The sequence below is a fragment of the Lissotriton helveticus genome, chromosome 5_1 (genome assembly GCF_964261635.1).
Source record: "Lissotriton helveticus chromosome 5_1, aLisHel1.1, whole genome shotgun sequence".
Taxonomy (NCBI): domain Eukaryota; kingdom Metazoa; phylum Chordata; class Amphibia; order Caudata; family Salamandridae; genus Lissotriton; species Lissotriton helveticus.
The window spans coordinates 1,965,154,689-1,965,174,179 of record NC_136065.1 but is presented as its reverse complement, the minus strand read 5'-3'; the positions used below and the strand labels follow the sequence as shown (position 1 = coordinate 1,965,174,179).

The window sequence follows — 19,491 nt, the reverse complement described above, 5'->3', positions numbered from 1 at the left end:
AATGAGTCAATGTGCCTGTATCAGGGAGTTGAGTCTCTGTGTCTCAGAATCAGGGCAATGAGTCAATGTGCCTGTATCAGGGAGTTGAGTCTCTGTGTCTCAGAATCAGGGCAATGAGTCAATGTGCCTGTATCAGGGAGTTGAGTCTCTGCATCTCAGAATCAGGGCAATGAGTCAATGTGCCTGTATCAGGGAGTTGAGTCTCTGTGTCTCACAATCAGGGTAATGAGTCAATGTGCCTGTATCAGGGAGTTGAGTCTCTGTGTGTGTGTCAGAATCAGAGCAATGAGTCAATGTGCCTGTATCAGGGAGTTGAGTCTCTGTGTCTCAGAATCAGGGCAATGAGTCAATGTGCCTGTATCAGGGAGTTGAGTCTCTGTGTCTCAGAATCAGGGCAATGAGTCAATGTGCCTGAATCAGGGAGTTGAGTCTCTGTGTGTGTCTCAGAATCAGAGCAATGAGTCAATGTGCCTGTATCAGGGAGTTGAGTCTCTGTGTCTCAGAATCAGGGCAATGAGTCAATGTGCCTGTATCAGGGAGTTGAGTCTCTGTGTGTGTCTCAGAATCAGAGCAATGAGTCAATGTGCCTGTATCAGGGAGTTGAGTCTCTGTGTCTCAGAATCAGGGCAATGAGTCAATGTGCCTGTATCAGGGAGTTGAGTCTCTGTGTCTCAGAATCAGGGCAATGAGGCAATGTGCCTGTATCAGGGAGCTGAGTCTCTGTGTCTCGGAATCAGGGCAATGAGTCAATGTGCCTGTATCAGGGAGTTGAGTCTCTGTGTCTCAGAATCAGGGCAATGAGTCAATGTGCCTGTATCAGGGAGTTGAGTCTCTGTGTCTCAGAATCAGGGCAATGAGTCAATGTGCCTGTATCAGGGAGTTGAGTCTCTGTGTGTGTCTCAGAATCAGAGCAATGAGTCAATGTGCCTGTATCAGGGATTGAGTCTCTGTGTCTCAGAATCAGGGCAATGAGTCAATGTGCCTGTATCAGGGAGTTGAGTCTCTGTGTGTGTCTCAGAATCAGAGCAATGAGTCAATGTGCCTGTATCAGGGAGTTGAGTCTCTGTGTCTCAGAATCAGGGCAATGAGTCAATGTGCCTGTATCAGGGAGTTGAGTCTCTGTGTCTCAGAATCAGGGCAATGAGGCAATGTGCCTGTATCAGGGAGCTGAGTCTCTGTGTCTCAGAATCAGGGCAATGAGTCAATGTGCCTGTATCAGGGAGTTGAGTCTCTGTGTCTCAGAATCAGGGCAATGAGTCAATGTGCCTGTATCAGGGAGTTGAGTCTCTGAGTCTCAGAATCGGGGCAATGAGTCAATGTGCCTGTATCAGGGAGTTGAGTCTCTGAGTCTCAGAATCGGGGCAATGAGTCAATGTGCCTGTATCAGGGAGTTGAGTCTCTGTGTGTCTCACTATCAGGGCAATGAGTCAATGTGCCTGTATCAGGGAGTTGAGTCTCTGTATCTCAGAATCAGGGCAATGAGTCAATGTGCCTGTATCAGGGAGTTGAGTCTCTGTATCTCAGAATCAGGGCAATGAGTCAATGTGCCTGTATCAGGGAGTTGAGTCTCTGTGTCTCAGAATCAGGGCAATGAGTCAATGTGCCTGTATCAGGGAGTTGAGTCTCTGTGTCTCAGAATCAGGGCAATGAGTCAATGTGCCTGTATCAGGGAGTTGAGTCTCTGTATCTCAGAATCAGGGCAATGAGTCAATGTGCCTGTATCAGGGAGTTGAGTCTCTGTGTCTCAGAATCAGGGCAATGAGTCAATGTGCCTACATCAGGGAGTTGAGTCTCTGTGTGTGTCTCAGAATCAGGGCAATGAGTCAATGTGCCTGTATCAGGGAGTTGAGTCTCTGTGTCTCAGAATCAGAGCAATGAGTCAATGTGCCTGTATCATGGAGTTTAGTCTCACTGTGTGTGTCTCAGAATCAGGGTAATGAGTCAATGTGCCTGTATCAGGGAGTTGAGTCTCTGTGTCTCAGAATCAGGGCAATGAGTCAATGTGCCTGTATCATGGAGTTTAGTCTCACTGTGTGTGTCTCAGAATCAGGGCAATGAGTCAATGTGCCTGTATCAGGGAGTTGAGTCTCTGTGTCTCAGAATCAGGGCAATGAGTCAATGTGCCTGTATCAGGGAGTTGAGTCTCTGTGTGTGTCTCAGAATCAGGGCAATGAGTCAATGTGCCTGTATCAGGGAGTTGAGTCTCTGTGTCTCAGAATCAGGGCAATGAGTCAATGTGCCTGTATCAGGGAGTTGAGTCTCTGTGTCTCAGAATCAGGGCAATGAGTCAATGTGCCTGTATCAGGGAGTTGAGTCTCTGTGTCTCAGAATCAGGGCAATGAGTCAATGTGCCTGTATCATGGAGTTTAGTCTCACTGTGTGTGTCTCAGAATCAGGGTAATGAGTCAATGTGCCTGTATCAGGGAGTTGAGTCTCTGTGTGTGTCTCAGAATCAGAGCAATGAGTCAATGTGCCTGTATCAGGGAGTTGAGTCTCTGTGTCTCAGAATCAGGGCAATGAGTCCATGTGCCTGTATCAGGGAGTTGAGTCTCTGTGTCTCAGAATCAGGGCAATGAGGCAATGTGCCTGTATCAGGGAGCTGAGTCTCTGTGTCTCAGAATCAGGGCAATGAGTCAATGTGCCTGTATCAGGGAGTTGAGTCTCTGAGTCTCAGAATCGGGGCAATGAGTCAATGTGCCTGTATCAGGGAGTTGAGTCTCTGTGTGTCTCACTATCAGGGCAATGAGTCAATGTGCCTGTATCAGGGAGTTGAGTCTCTGTGTCTCAGAATCAGGGCAATGAGTCAATGTGCCTGTATCAGGGAGTTGAGTCTCTGTATCTCAGAATCAGGGCAATGAGTCAATGTGCCTGTATCAGGGAGTTGAGTCTCTGTATCTCAGAATCAGGGCAATGAGTCAATGTGCCTGTATCAGGGAGTTGAGTCTCTGTGTCTCAGAATCAGGGCAATGAGTCAATGTGCCTGTATCAGGGAGTTGAGTCTCTGTGTCTCAGAATCAGGGCAATGAGTCAATGTGCCTGTATCAGGGAGTTGAGTCTCTGTATCTCAGAATCAGGGCAATGAGTCAATGTGCCTGTATCAGGGAGTTGAGTCTCTGTGTCTCAGAATCAGGGCAATGAGTCAATGTGCCTACATCAGGGAGTTGAGTCTCTGTGTGTGTCTCAGAATCAGGGCAATGAGTCAATGTGCCTGTATCAGGGAGTTGAGTCTCTGTGTCTCAGAATCAGAGCAATGAGTCAATGTGCCTGTATCATGGAGTTTAGTCTCACTGTGTGTGTCTCAGAATCAGGGTAATGAGTCAATGTGCCTGTATCAGGGAGTTGAGTCTCTGTGTCTCAGAATCAGGGCAATGAGTCAATGTGCCTGTATCATGGAGTTTAGTCTCACTGTGTGTGTCTCAGAATCAGGGCAATGAGTCAATGTGCCTGTATCAGGGAGTTGAGTCTCTGTGTCTCAGAATCAGGGCAATGAGTCAATGTGCCTGTATCAGGGAGTTGAGTCTCTGTGTGTGTCTCAGAATCAGGGCAATGAGTCAATGTGCCTGTATCAGGGAGTTGAGTCTCTGTGTCTCAGAATCAGGACAATTAGTCAATGTGCCTGTATCAGGGAGTTGAGTCTCTGTGTCTCAGAATCAGGGCAATGAGTCAATGTGCCTGTATCAGGGAGTTGAGTCTCTGTGTCTCAGAATCAGGGCAATGAGTCAATGTGCCTGTATCATGGAGTTTAGTCTCACTGTGTGTGTCTCAGAATCAGGGTAATGAGTCAATGTGCCTGTATCAGGGAGTTGAGTCTCTGTGTGTGTCTCAGAATCAGAGCAATGAGTCAATGTGCCTGTATCAGGGAGTTGAGTCTCTGTGTCTCAGAATCAGGGCAATGAGTCCATGTGCCTGTATCAGGGAGTTGAGTCTCTGTGTCTCAGAATCAGGGCAATGAGGCAATGTGCCTGTATCAGGGAGCTGAGTCTCTGTGTCTCAGAATCAGGGCAATGAGTCAATGTGCCTGTATCAGGGAGTTGAGTCTCTGAGTCTCAGAATCGGGGCAATGAGTCAATGTGCCTGTATCAGGGAGTTGAGTCTCTGTGTGTCTCACTATCAGGGCAATGAGTCAATGTGCCTGTATCAGGGAGTTGAGTCTCTGTGTCTCAGAATCAGGGCAATGAGTCAATGTGCCTGTATCAGGGAGTTGAGTCTCTGTGTCTCAGAATCAGGGCAATGAGTCAATGTGCCTGTATGAGGGAGTTGAGTCTCTGTGTCTCAGAATCAGGGCAATGAGGCAATGTGCCTGTATCAGGGAGCTGAGTCTCTGTGTCTCAGAATCAGGGCAATGAGTCAATGTGCCTGTATCAGGGAGTTGAGTCTCTGTGTCTCAGAATCAGGGCAATGAGTCAATGTGCCTGTATCAGGGAGTTGAGTCTCTGTGTCTCAGAATCAGGGCAATGAGTCAATGTGCCTGTATGAGGGAGTTGAGTCTCTGTGTCTCAGAATCAGGGCAATGAGTCAATGTGCCTGTATCAGGGAGTTGAGTCTCTGAGTCTCAGAATCGGGGCAATGAGTCAATGTGCCTGTATCAGGGAGTTGAGTCTCTGTGTCTCAGAATCAGGGCAATGAGTCAATGTGCCTGTATCAGGGAGTTGAGTCTCTGTGTGTCTCACTATCAGGGCAATGAGTCAATGTGCCTGTATCAGGGAGTTGAGTCTCTGTGTCTCAGAATCAGGGCAATGAGTCAATGTGCCTGTATCAGGGAGTTGAGTCTCTGTGTCTCAGAATCAGGGCAATGAGTCAATGTGCCTGTATGAGGGAGTTGAGTCTCTGTGTCTCAGAATCAGGGCAATGAGGCAATGTGCCTGTATCAGGGAGCTGAGTCTCTGTGTCTCAGAATCAGGGCAATGAGTCAATGTGCCTGTATCAGGGAGTTGAGTCTCTGTGTCTCAGAATCAGGGCAATGAGTCAATGTGCCTGTATCAGGGAGTTCAGTCTGTGTGTGTGTCTCAGAATCAGGGCAATGAGTCAATGTGCCTGTATCAGGGAGTTGAGTCTCTGTGTCTCAGAATCAGGGCAATGAGGCAATGTGCCTGTATCAGGGAGCTGAGTCTCTGTGTCTCAGAATCAGGGCAATGAGTCAATGTGCCTGTATGAGGGAGTTGAGTCTCTGTGTCTCAGAATCAGGGCAATGAGTCAATGTGCCTGTATCAGGGAGCTGAGTCTCTGTGTCTCAGAATCAGGGCAATGAGTCAATGTGCCTGTATCAGGGAGTTGAGTCTCTGTGTCTCAGAATCAGGGCAATGAGTCAATGTGCCTGTATCAGGGAGTTTAGTCTCTGGGTGTCTCACTATCAGGGCAATGAGTCAATGTGCCTGTATCAGGGAGCTGAGTCTCTGTGTCTCAGAATCAGGGCAATGAGTCAATGTGCCTGTATCAGGGAGTTGAGTCTCTGTGTCTCAGAATCAGGGCAATGAGGCAATGTGCCTGTATCAGGGAGTTGAGTCTCTGTGTCTCAGAATCAGGGCAATGAGTCAATGTGCCTGTATCAGGGAGTTGAGTCTCTGTGTGTCTCACTATCAGGGCAATGAGTCAATGTGCCTGTATCAGGGAGCTGAGTCTCTGTGTCTCAGAATCAGGGCAATGAGTCAATGTGCCTGTATCAGGGAGTTGAGTCTCTGTGTCTCAGAATCAGGGCAATGAGGCAATGTGCCTGTATCAGGGAGTTGAGTCTCTGTGTCTCAGAATCAGGGCAATGAGTCAATGTGCCTGTATCAGGGAGTTGAGTCTCTGTGTGTCTCACTATCAGGGCAATGAGTCAATGTGCCTGTATCAGGGAGCTGAGTCTCTGTGTCTCAGAATCAGGGCAATGAATCAATGTGCCTGTATCAGGGAGTTTAGTCCCTGCGTGTCTCACTATCAGGGCAACAAATCAAGTGATGGGCGGTATTTATGCATCCAGGCTGTGTGTTTTTCAGTATCCGCAGCAAGACGCTGTGTCTGTCAGCATTAGGGCAGTTAGTTTGTGTGTCTCAATAACAAGGTAGCAATGATGTGTATCGGCACAGTGAGTCTGAGAGTGTCAAAACATTGCGTGAGTGTGTGCGCCTCTACAGATAATGTAGATGTGTCTGTCAGTACACTGAGTGTGTGTGTCTCTCAGTATCAGGACAGTGCCTCTGTGCGTTTGTCAGTATCATGCACCTCGCCTGCGTGTCTGTCAGTGCCTGGCTGGGCAGTATGTGTTTCTGTCCGCACGAGGTCAGTGAGTCCTAGTGTCTGTCAGTCTGAGGGCAGTGGCTCTGTTCTTCTGTCAGTGTCATGCAATACCGACGTGCCTGTCGCTTTCTGGCTGGGTAGTATGTGTTTCTGTCAGCCACTGGGCGGCGAGTCGTCGTGTCTGTCAGTCTGAGGGCAGAGGTAGGCTCTGATACTATGTCAGTATCATCCACCTGGTCCGCGTGTCTGTAAGTGCCTAACTGGGCAGTATCTGTTTATGTCAGCACGAGAACAGCGAGTCGTCGTGTCTGCCAGTCTGAGGTGAGTGACTGTGGATTTCGGTCAGTAGCATGCACCTGGTGCGTGTGTCTGTCAGTGCCTGGTTGGGCTGTATGTCAGGGCCTGTTTGGGCACCTGTCAGCACGAGGACGGCGTGTCCCCGTGTCTGTCAGTCTGAGGGCCGTAAGTCTTACTTAGACTGTGTGCAGCACCTGGGCAGCAAGCATCCTTTGTGTGCGTCTGTCCGTCCGTCCGCCTCATGGCAGTGGGGGCAGTATGTCTGCATCGGAAGAGCACGTCGGAGCCTGTCATTGTCGGGGCAGTGAGTGAGTGAGACGTCAGCCCTGCCTTCAGATGTGTCATACTTCTCGTTACAAATGACTTGCGTCACCGCTGGCCTCGCCTGCGCGCCGAGCCCCCGTCCCTGCCACCCTCGCCCGCTGCTCCGCATCAAAGGAGGCGCAGAGCGGCAAAGCACAAAGGATGCGCACAAAGCCCGAGCTGACACCGCAGCCGCCGCCGCCCCCACACACAGGACCGGCTCCTTTCATCCCGGCCGCTGCGCGCCGCGCATCTGTCTCCCGAGCGCTTAATTGGTGTCAGCCCGAGAGACGCGGCTCATCCTGGCAGAGGGGCCCGCATCCTCGGAGGCAGCACCTGAGGGGAGGGACTGAGGGTCTCTCGCTGCCGTGTGTGCGTGAGGGAAGAGGGATCCGCGCTGTCAGCACCTGAGGGGAGGGACTGAGGGTCTCTCGCTGCCGTGTGTGCGTGAGGGAAGAGGGGCCCGCTGCTGCCGGCTGCCATGTGCCCGTCGGAGGTGAGTGAGAAGGGGCATCCAGCTGCCATGAGGCCTTTGCTGCCCACTGCCAAGTGCGCGTGTGAGTGCGCGTGGAGGGGCCTACAGCTGTAAGCTGGCATGTGCCTGTGTGACCAAGTGGCCTCTGCTGCCCGCTGCCAAGTGTGCGTGGGATGTGAAGAGGCCCCAGTGGTTTGTTGGGGGGGAGGGGGCTGAGAGTTAGACGACTTTCTAGCCACTGTCAAGTGCGGTCTGCTGGACTGCTGCCCACTGCCAAGTGCGCGTGTGAGTGCGCGTGGAAGGGCCTACTGCTGTAAACTGGCACGTGCCTCTGTGACCAAGTTGGGGAGGGGAGTAGGGGGGGGGGGGGGCTGGGAGTTAGACAACTTTGCAGCTACTGTCAAGTGCGTGAGTGTGCGGAGGCGCATCCTTCGGTCTGCTGGACTGGGGGTGGGGGTGGGTTGTTGTCCGAGGCCTTTGCTGTCCACTTCCAAGTGCGCGTGTGAGTGCGCGTGGAAGGACCTACTGCTGTAAACTGGCATGTGCCTCTGTGACCAAGTTGGGGAGGGGAGTAGGGGGGGGGGGGGGGCTGGGAGTTAGACAACTTTGCAGCTACTGTCAAGTGCGTGAGTGTGCGGAGGCGCATCCTTCGGTCTGCTGGACTGGGGGTGGGGGTGGGTTGTTGTCCGAGGCCTTTGCTGTCCACTTCCAAGTGCGCGTGTGAGTGCGCGTGGAAGGACCTACTGCTGTAAACTGGCATGTGCCTGTGTGACCAAGTGGCCTTTGCTGCCCACTGCTAACTGCGTGTGTATACGAAGAAATGCCTGTGGACGAGAAAAGGCTCCTGGTGTTTGCTCGACTGTGCGGGGGGCGGGGGCTGGTAGTGCGTGAGTGTGCGTGGATGCACCTACTGCTGCCTGCTGGACTGCACGGGGGAGGTGGAGGGCTTTGCTGTCTACTGCCAAGTGCGTGTAGAGGGGGCCCTACTGGGGCCACTGGCCAGAGCCCCATCTGTGGTGAGCGAGAAGTAGTCTACTACTGCAAGTGCCTGTTATGTTATACAAAAGACATGGAATGTGCAGGGGCGTAGCTTCAAGGGGTGTTTGGCGTGTTACACCCCCAATAAATCTATTTTCTGGTAAATTTTTGGGTACAGGTGCATTCAGTCGGGTATGGTGATCTGACTGTCGAATTTCACCAGGAATTTTGGCATGCACCCAGACTAAAATGAACTCTCCCTGTTTTGAAAGTCTTAAATTGTTGGTTAGTTTACAAAATATCATTTATTCCCTCACTTAGTACCCCTACCAATCTGCATGTATCTACCTTTCCCCTGCCCCGTAAACCACTCTCATGCGCCGTGCTTGTTGTATATTGTATTTTTAAATTAAATGCCTGCGTGATTGTTGGAAAATGTGAAGCTCACCCCCCACCAATCTTAGTGGTCAAGCTACACCCCTAGAAATGTGGTTTGCTAATATCTTCACACCAGGGCATGCCTTGCAAAGAAGAAAGGTAGAAACTGGCGTTCCAGAACAAAATGTGTCTCTTTGAGACACGACGGCCAATTCACAAAGCAATATAAGTACATGAAGTAGTGATACAAAGGCATTTATGAGTGTGTGAAGTATTACTAGAAATACATCGATGACTGCCTGAAGTGGTGCTATAAAAGTTTTCTGAGTGTGGGAAGTAATACTAGAAAGACATCTACGAGTACCTGAAGTAGTACTACAATGGGTGTGTGAAGTAGTACTAGAAAGCCATCTACCAGTGCCAGAAGTGGTGCCCCAGAGGCATTTATGATTGTGAGAAGTAGCACTAGAAAGACATTTACTAGTGCCTGAAGCGCTGCTACAAAGGCATTCCTGAGTGTGAGAAGTAGCACTAGAAAGATATCTACGAGTGCCTGAAGTGGTGCTACAAAGGCATTAATGAGTGTGGGAAGTAATACTAGAAAGACATGTAGGAGTACTTGAAGTAGTACTACAATGGATGTGTGAAGTAGTACTAGAAGGACTTCAACGAGTGCCTGAAGTGGTGCTACAAAGACATTCATGAGTGTGTGAAGTAGTACTAGAAGTAATCTGTGAGTACCTGAAGTGGTGCTACAAAGGCATTTATTAGTGTGAGAAGTGGCACTAGAAAGACATCTACGAGTGCCTGAAGTGGTGCTACAAAGGCATTCTTGAGTGAGGGAAGTAGTGCTAGGAAGACATCTGCGAGCGCCTGATGTAGTGCTACAAAGACACTCATGGGTGTGTGTAGTAGTGCTAGAAAGACATCTGTGAGTGCCTAAAGTAGTGCTACAAAGACACTCATGGGTGTGTGAAGTATCACTAGAAAGACATCTACGAGTGCCTGAAGCACTGCTACAAAGGCATTCCTGAATGTGAGAAGTATCACTAGAAAGACATCTACGAGTGCCTGAAGTGGTGCTACCAAGGCGTTCATGAGTGAGGGAAGTAGTGCTAGAAAGACATTTGTGAGCGCCTGAAGTAAAGCTACAAAGACACTCATGGGTGTGTGAAGTAGTGCTACAAAGACACTCATGGGTGTGTGAAGTAGTGCTACAAAGACACTCATGGGTGTGTTAGGTCGTGCTAGAAAGACACCTATGAGTGCCTGAAGTGGTGCTACAAAGGCATTCCTGAATGTGAGAAATATCACTAGAAAGACATCTACGAGTGCCTGAAATGGTGCTACAAAGACACTTATGAGTGTGGAAAGTAATACTATAACAACATCTATGAGTACACGCAGTGGTGCTACAAAGGCATTCCAGAGTGTGGGAAGTAATACTAGAACGACATCTGCGCGTGCCTGAAGCGATGCTACAAAGGCATTCCTGAGTGTAGGAAGTAGTACTAGAAAGATACAGTGGTGGTTCCTACACTAAGGCGGAGGAGCGTTACCCCACTATTCTTAGAGCAGGGAAAGAGGGAAAAATAACATGATAATAACTACATGTTACTATCAGTTTATTTTTGGATGCTGAGGGGCTGGATCGGGGGGCGGGGCTGGTGGCTCAGTGAGGAGGAGCGGACTATACACACTTAGTGTGCATGACTGCTTTGCCATTTTGGTGGGCCAATCAGTCATGTGCACTTTGTATTTTCCCCACCAGGCTGTAATGGACAGCCTGGTAGGGAATATACACAGACTCGCTTTACCGATCTGAGCGCCGATCTACAGCGCTTAGACCAATCACAACGCTGTACTGCAGCGTTGTGATTCGCTCAGGGGAGTCCGTGTGCCCGGGTGCTCCCTGCAGGACTGGCGTCAGGAAGAGCAGAGAAGCAGAGGAGAGATGAGGCCGGCGGAAAGGGTAAGCAAAGTTTTTTTATATTTTCAAACACCCCCCCTCATCATCCCCTCCTTACTAGCCGCCACTGCAACGACATCTATGAGTGCCTGAAGCAGTGCTACCAAGAAATTCCTGAGAGTGGGAAGTCATACTAGAAAAACATCTAGGAATACCAGAAGTGGTGCTACAAAGGCATTCATGAGTGTGGGAAGTAATAGTAGAAAGAAATCTATGAGTACCTGAAGTAGTACTATAATGAGTGTGTGAAGTAGTAATAGAAAGACATCTACAAGTGCCTGAAGTGGTGCTACAATGGCATTTATGAGTTTCTGAAGCAGCACTAGAAAGACATCTATGAGTAAATGAAGTGGTGCTACAAAGATATTTAGGAGTGTGTAAAGTAGTAATAGAAAGACATCTATGAGTACATGAAAGCAGTTCTACAAAGGCATTCATTAGTGTAGGAAGTGGCACTACAAATATATCTATGAGTGCCTGAAGCAGTGCTACAAAGGCATTTCTGAGTGTGGGAAGTCGTACTAGAAATACGTATTCGAGTACCTGAAGTGGTGCTACAAGGCATTCATGAGTGTGGGCAGTAATACTGAAAAGACATCTATAAGTACCTGAAGTAGTACTATAATGAGCGTGTAAAGTAGGACCAGAAAGACATCTATGAGTGCCTGAAGTAGTGCTACAAAGGCAATCATGAATGTGGAAAGTAATACTAGAAAACACCTACGAGTGCCTGAAGCAGAGCTACAAATGCATTCCTGAGTGTGGGAAGTAGTACAATAAAGACATTTAGGAGTGCCTGAAGCAGTGTTACAAAGGCATTCCAGAGTGAGGGAAGTAGAACTAGAAAGACATCTATGAATACCTGAAGTGGTGCTACAAATGCATTTATGAGTGTGGGAAGTAGTACTAGGAAGACATCTACGAGTACCTTAAGTAGTACTACAACGAGTGTGTGAAGTAGTACTAGAAAGATATCTAAGAGTGCCTGTAGTGGTGCTACAAAGGCAATAATGAGTATGTGAAGTAGTGCTAGAAGTACATCTACGAGTGCCTGAAGTGCTGCTACAAAGGTATTTATGAGTGTGTGAAGTAGTACTAGAAAGACATCTAAAAGTATCTGAAATAGTGCTACAAAGGCATTTATGAGTATGTGAAGTAGTACTAGAAAGAAATCTACGATCACCTCAAATAGTGCTACAAATGCAGTGGTCGAGGTGCGTTAAAAAAAGTATGGGAGCTGTGATACCGTGAGAAAAAGGGGCAGGGTGAGGGTGCGTGGGGTCAAAGTCGTTTGTTAAAAAACCAAAATATTCTGTAACTTTTTGCGGCCTTCCACCCTCTGGTAACTACATATAAAGTAAGGCACAGCTTAGATGAAAAATACATGCAAGCTAAGTTAATCAGTGGGAAAAGCACTATCGAACATTATGAAATACCTATTAGTTAATGCACTGCAAAGGTCTGTGTTCTGTAAGCAGAGAGCCACAGAATGTAATCCTGGTTGTTGAAGTGGAGAATAATGACTTGTGGATGTTTACTGCTACGAGGTTCTAGTCTGTGACAGAAAGCACTAAGATCTCCTAAGTCATTAATTTAAACTTGCATTACACACAGTTTAAGATAGGCTGCTACAAAAGCACAAAAAATTTAAGCGAAAGTGCTTCAAAAATATATATTTTAGTATTACCCAGACTTTACATATTGCAGTTTTTTTTTAAAATAACTGTCCATTAAAAGCACACACTTCACAGCTCAGCTGGTAACTCACATGCAAAACTACTCAAAAAGAATACATCTGTGTCTTCAGGAAGCTTCAAGTGATTCCTCCACTTATAGCCAATACCGGCTTCCAGGCACCCCTTACATTTGCAGATAAACCAGTCGTGCACATTTACATTTCTATCAGGCAAGCAGGCACCCTGGCAGCAAGGCTTGCTTTGCTGGCCTCCCTTTCCTTAGTTTCAAGGCATAGGAGACTTCCTTCCTTACACTTCAGCTGAAGCACTTCAGCTCTCTCAATCAAGTGTTTGGAATGATTCTATTTTCACGAAAAGTAGAGGAACTGCTTTTCTTAAATTAGAAAAGTATGGGCACAATGTGCCCCTCAGATCCCGCCCACTTCGCCCACTGCTTTTATGAGTTTGTGAAGTAGTACTAGAAATGCATCTATAAGTAGGTGAAGTAGTGCTGTAAGGCATTTATGAGTGTGTGAAGGAAAACTAGAAAGACATCTATGAGTGGAAACCAGGAAGACGGTCACCCAGGCACTCGTCACCAGCCGACTGGACTACGGGAACACCCTCTACGCGGGAACCACAGCCAAACTACAGAAAAGACTCCAGCGCATACAGAACGCCTCCGCCCGACTCATCCTGGACATCCCCCGACGCAGCCACATCTCCGGCCACCTGAGAGACCTGCACTGGCTCCCCGTTAGCAAAAGGATCACGTTCAGGCTCCTTACCCACGCACACAAGTCTCTCCACGACCTGGGCCCCAAGTACCTCAACGACCGACTGACCTTCTACACGCCCACCCCCCAGCTACGTTCCACAAGCCTCGCCCTCGCCGCCGTACCACGCATCCGAAGAGCCACCGCCGGAGGAAGATCCTTCTCCTACCTGGCAGCCAAGACTTGGAACTCCCTCCCCATCCACCTCCGGCTGACACAGGACCATCTCGCCTTCAGGAAACAACTCAAGACCTGGCTGTTCGAGCAGTAGCGAACCCCTCCCCAAAGCGCCTTGAGACCCTTCCGGGTGAGTAGCGCGCTATACAAATGGTTATGATTGATTGATTGATTGAGTGGATGAAGTGCTACAAAGGCATTTATGAGTGGGTGAAGTAGTACTACAAAGGCATTTATGAGTGGGTGAAGTAGTACTATAATGGTATTGGTATTTATGAGTATGTAAAGTAGTGCTATAATGGCATTTATGTGTGTGTTAAGTAGTATTACAGAAGTATTTATGAGTACATGAAGTAGTGCTACTAAGGCTTTTAGGAGTGTGTTAAGTAGTATTACAGAAGTATTTATGAGTACATGAAGTAGTGCTACTAAGGCTTTTTTGAGTATGAGAAATACTACTAAAAAGGCATTTATGAGTATGTGAAGTAGTACTATAATGGTATTGGTATTTATTAGTATGTAAAGTAGTGCTATAATGGCATTTATGAGTGTGTTAAGTGATATTACAGAAGTATTTATGAGTACATGAAGTAGTGCTATAATGGCATTTATGAGTGTGTTAAGTGGTATCACAGAAGTATTTATGAGTACATGAAGTAGTGCTACTAAGGCTTTTAGGAGTGTGTTAAGTAGTATTACAGAAGTATTTTATGAGTACATGAAGTAGTGCTACTAAGGCTTTTTTGAGTATGAGAAATACTACTAAAAAGGCATTTATGAGTATGTGAAGTAGTACTATAATGGTATTGGTATTTATTAGTATGTAAAGTAGTGCTATAATGGCATTTGTGAGTGTGTTAAGTAGTATTACAGAAGTATTTAGGAGTACATGAAGTAGTGCTACTAAGGCTTTTATGAGTATGAGAAATACTACTAAAAAGACATTTATGAGTATGTGAAGTAGTACTATAATGGTATTGGTATTTATGAGTATGTAAAGTAGTGCTATAATGGCATTTATGAGTGTGTTAAGTGATATTACAGAAGTATTTATGAGTACATGAAGTAGTGCTATAATGGCATTTATGAGTGTGTTAAGTGGTATCACAGAAGTATTTATGAGTACATGAAGTAGTGCTACTAAGGCTTTTAGGAGTGTGTTAAGTAGTATTACAGAAGTATTTATGAGTACATGAAGTAGTGCTACTAAGGCTTTTTTGAGTATGAGAAATACTACTAAAAAGGCATTATGAGTATGTGAAGTAGTACTATAATGGTATTGGTATTTATTAGTATGTAAAGTAGTGCTATTATGGCATTTATGAGTGTGTTAAGTGGTATTACAGAAGTATTTATGAGTACATGAAGTAATGCTACTAAGGCTTTTAGGAGTGTGTTAAGTAGTATTACAGAAGTATTTTATGAGTACATGAAGTAGTGCTACTAAGGCTTTTAGGAGTGTGTTAAGTAGTATTACAGAAGTATTTTATGAGTACATGAAGTAGTGCTACTAAGGCTTTTTTGAGTATGAGAAATACTACTAAAAAGGCATTTATGAGTATGTGAAGTAGTACTATAATGGTATTGGTATTTATTAGTATGTAAAGTAGTGCTATAATGGCATTTGTGAGTGTGTTAAGTAGTATTACAGAAGTATTTAGGAGTACATGAAGTAGTGCTACTAAGGCTTTTATGAGTATGAGAAATACTACTAAAAAGACATTTATGAGTATGTGAAGTAGTACTATAATGGTATTGGTATTTATGAGTATGTAAAGTAGTGCTATAATGGCATTTATGAGTGTGTTAAGTGATATTACAGAAGTATTTATGAGTACATGAAGTAGTGCTATAATGGCATTTATGAGTGTGTTAAGTGGTATCACAGAAGTATTTATGAGTACATGAAGTAGTGCTACTAAGGCTTTTAGGAGTGTGTTAAGTAGTATTACAGAAATATTTTATGAGTACATGAAGTAGTGCTACTAAGGCTTTTTTGAGTATGAGAAATACTACTAAAAAGGCATTATGAGTATGTGAAGTAGTACTATAATGGTATTGGTATTTATTAGTATGTAAAGTAGTGCTATAATGGCATTTATGAGTGTGTTAAGTGGTATTACAGAAGTATTTATGAGTACATGAAGTAATGCTACTAAGGCTTTTAGGAGTGTGTTAAGTAGTATTACAGAAGTATTTTATGAGTACATGAAGTAGTGCTACTAAGGCTTTTAGGAGTGTGTTAAGTAGTATTACAGAAGTATTTTATGAGTACATGAAGTAGTGCTACTAAGGCTTTTTTGAGTATGAGAAATACTACTAAAAAGGCATTTATGAGTATGTGAAGTAGTACTATAATGGTATTGGTATTTATTAGTATGTAAAGTAGTGCTATAATGGCATTTGTGAGTGTGTTAAGTAGTATTACAGAAGTATTTAGGAGTACATGAAGTAGTGCTACTAAGGCTTTTATGAGTATGAGAAATACTACTAAAAAGACATTTATGAGTATGTGAAGTAGTACTATAATGGTATTGGTATTTATGAGTATGTAAAGTAGTGCTATAATGGCATTTATGAGTGTGTTAAGTAGTGTTACAGAAGTATTTAGGAGTACATGAAGTAGTGCTAATAAGGCTTTTATGAGTATGAGAAATACTACTAAAAAGGCATTAATGAGTGAGTACTGCAACAAAGGCTTCCATCAGTATGAGAAGCAGCGCTACAAAGGCATGTATGTGCACTTAAAATAATACTGAAAGATTACTACCTCACATACTCATAAATGCCATTGTGAATTGTTCTCATTCTCTGCGCAAACCAGTCTTCCTCGGGAAAAGAAGAAAACAGAATTGCATAACATGACATTTCAAGGAAATTGCAAATTTCATAACCATACTTAAAATTACACCAAATGTATTTGGTGTGCATTCGAACATTTGTATGACTTAGCAGCTCCATTGTGTTTATGATATCTCATTGTCTCGATTTTAAGCTGTACTTGCAGTGTTTTGATTAGTATTTTGCAGTCTGATAAATATATCACACAGTGGCATCCTAAGGGTATTGGGGGCCTTGGGCAAGAAATATTATGAGGCTCTTGTTTGTAATAAGTTTGGATTTTAGTTGCCATTTTCCGCCAATTCAAGCTCTATGTTACCAAACAATATTGTATTATTCGTTAAAGGTTGAAATGCAGATAAGAAAGCAAGAGGGAATATTCCCTTTTTTCAGGGGGTGGAAGGTGGGGGCCCAGATTAAATGCCCTCTTTGCCCAAACTTTAAAACGTGTTTCTCTGTCTCGTATACGTTTGTTGGGTGGAGCCGGAGGTCTAACAAAATGGTTATTTGATAAAACTGGATGTTTGGCTACACAGTGCCTCCCTTTCTACTTGTGTATATTAACTATGGGCTTTGGCTTTTGCTATAAAGTCCTAATGTCCATCTGCTGGCTTGTCCGGACGGTGTTCTGTGGGTGTTGTGAGTTGTGCCGATGCTTCTTCCATTGTATATCGCTGTGGGTGATTTTTGTGGGTGGATGCTTTTGTAGCCACAATGATAACCATCCAAAGTCCTGATTATTAGCTAGTCAGAACTTTACACAGCAATGCCACATGACCAAAAATAATGTTTCCAGCTAGTATCCTTGCACATAAATATGTCTATTCTGATTTTTTTTTATCCCTATAATGGGGAATAACATCGATGCAGAATTCCCGGGTCCAAATCCATATGCAATGTCCCCACTTTCCACCTGCTCTGAGCTGGTGGTGAGCGTAGGGTGATAGGGCTTGTGCAGAGCAAGGGGTAGGGGGCAGAAGCAAGGAGAGAGTCAGAGACCAAGGGGGGATAAGTCAAGCAGGGAGGAGCATTCTGTGTACCCCCAAATGCACTGTCCCACCCCTGTCACAGGAGAGGCATGTCCAAGGGTATCAGAAGACAGGGAAGGCTGTGTCAAGCAGGGGGCCATCTATGCTTCCCTGGTCCATAGGAGAGGGTCATGGCTTTGGGGGCAAGGGACTGGGGCCAAGATGCCTTTTTAGCTCGGGCTTCCTCAAATGTTAACACCTGATCAAATTGGCCCAGTGTTCTTGCACGTGGGGTATCTGCACATGGGAAAACTAGGGAAGTTATATTATAAGTGGACAGAGCTGTATCCCAACTGGGATACCTCTCCGCCCAACTTATAATTGAGGCCTAAGTGGAATATCTGTGTAGTGTTTGATCTCTGCATAGTGTTCTATCGGATGCGTTGTTTTGAAGTTCATCCATTTTGTTCCTGCTTTGCAAACGTTACGCTTGGCATGTTTATTTTTGTGCCACAACATTATTTCAGAAAAGCAGTCCACATGTTTTTGTGATTGCTTCAGGCTGTCTGAACATATTGTCCAAAGTCAAACAACACTGTTCCCCGTCTTTGCTGTGATCAGGTTAGAAAAGTAGCTAAACACTTAGACATACCATACATTCACATCTGCTGTTTTCAAAAAGACACCTCGTAACATATACACAGAGACGGGCCATTTTGAAAACGGAGAGAAGACATTATAGCAGTCCAGAGACGAGAGGGCTGCGCCGGCTGACATATAGAGCATTTAATTATGCATGACAGATATGGGGTCCCCCACTCATCCTAGAGATCTATAATATAACACTGTGTTTTCATAGTGGGGGTGGGCTGAAGCAGATAACTAATTCACCATGGTAGAACTTCTTTATTGTTTATAGTTTTCTTGTAATGCTCCTCACGCTGTTGAGGTGCATTATTCCAGTTGCAGCGCAGATGTTTCATAATAGAGTACGATACGTTTCAATAAATATTGTAAACTGTTCTCATGTCTTTTTTGTTTGTTATGGAAATTCATGATTGAGAAAACAAAAGGTTGACAATCTATTTCCACGGTTCCCTGAGGGGACTAGAGTGTTGTGTTCTAATGTGTTAACTTACCTGTCACTCTGGGAAGGTTAGGAGGGCAGGTAAAGCTCTATGAACTAGTCAGGATTGGAGTTTATAGTTACTGGTGTGGTATGGAGACACCGTCCCTACATTCTGACATTCTGGTCCCAGGCATAGTTCTGTTTACAAACAGAATCCCTGCAACAGCTGATTCATTCTCAGCTTGGGTTGGACCATTCTTCTGTCTATGCTAGTTTGGTTACAATTTCCATATTTGTCCCTAATGTTGTTTGTTCATAATTGAGCCGTTTATTGTGTCTTTCTTGGGTATTTGTGTATTATGGTTATTTTCAAATGGTTCCTATTCTATTTTGTGTATTTCTTGGATATTTCCAAATGACTCTTTTTTATTTCTTTTTTTATGGACTTACCTTACCATTGGTGGACATGGGATGTGATAGTGGACTTACCCTGGCAATTGTGGTCATTGGGCTTGCCAGAGATGTGGTGGACTTTCCTTTCCTCTAGTGGACATAGGATTTTCCAGACAGATTGAGGGCCTACCTTGCCATAGGTGGAAATAGTGCTTGCTAGAAAGATGGTAGACTTACCCAGGCACTTGTGGTCATAGGACTTGCCAGAGATGTGGTGGACTTTCCTTCCTACTAGTGGACATAGGAGTTGCCCGACCGATGGTACATACCTTGCCATAGGTGGAAATAGTGCTTGCCAGAGAGAGGGTAGACTTTCCTTGGCACTTGTGGTCATAGGGCTTGCCAGAGATGTGGTGGGATTTCCTTTCCTCTACTGGACATAGGATTTGCCCGACAGATTGTGGGCTTACCTTGCCATTGGTGGACATAAGCTTGCGTAGGCATGACACATGTGTCCAACAATAACACTATACATGCCATTCTTGTTGGTTCTTCACATGTCACTGCCCTGAAAGCAGTCCTTCCTGCATGGAAATAGCATCATATAACCCATGTGTAGCTTCAACTTCATCGGCTCCCACAGCCTCCATAGGCCCAGTTTAAAGTTGGTGCATTATGTACAAATCTGCTTTACCTTACTTCATAATTGCTGTTTATGGCCATAGGTCTTTTTAGGGTGGTTCAGGCTGTGCACCAAGCACATTTTCAGTCCTTTCCGGCCTTCCTGCTCAGCAGCCTGTTAGTCCACTGGAGAAGAACCATGATTCTCAGACTCCCACCAGCAGAGTACCTTAATGTACCCGCCCATGGACCAGGGAGGCCACTGCCACCTCTTTGCGGCTCCTGGACGCTGAGCTTAGTTAAGTTCTCCATAACTGGAGCCCTTCCTAGATCAGTGACATCTGAAGCAAATGT

The 19,491-nt window shown here is 45.5% G+C and overlaps 1 protein-coding gene across 2 annotated transcripts in view; it reads left to right on the top strand.

The window, feature by feature from the left end:
- STAC2 (SH3 and cysteine rich domain 2) overlaps nt 1–19,491 on the top strand; it is a 296,870-nt gene that overhangs the window by 194,247 nt on the left and 83,132 nt on the right. The window contains exon 1 of one of the 2 annotated variants that reach the window (XM_078645642.1): nt 7,197–7,312. The exons of the other annotated variant lie outside the window; for it this stretch is intronic. Within the exon in view, the coding sequence (XP_078501768.1) occupies nt 7,298–7,312 (15 nt within the window). The 5' untranslated portion in view covers nt 7,197–7,297. Of the gene's footprint in view, nt 1–7,196; nt 7,313–19,491 lie in introns of those variants that run through there. 2 annotated transcript variants of the gene reach the window in all.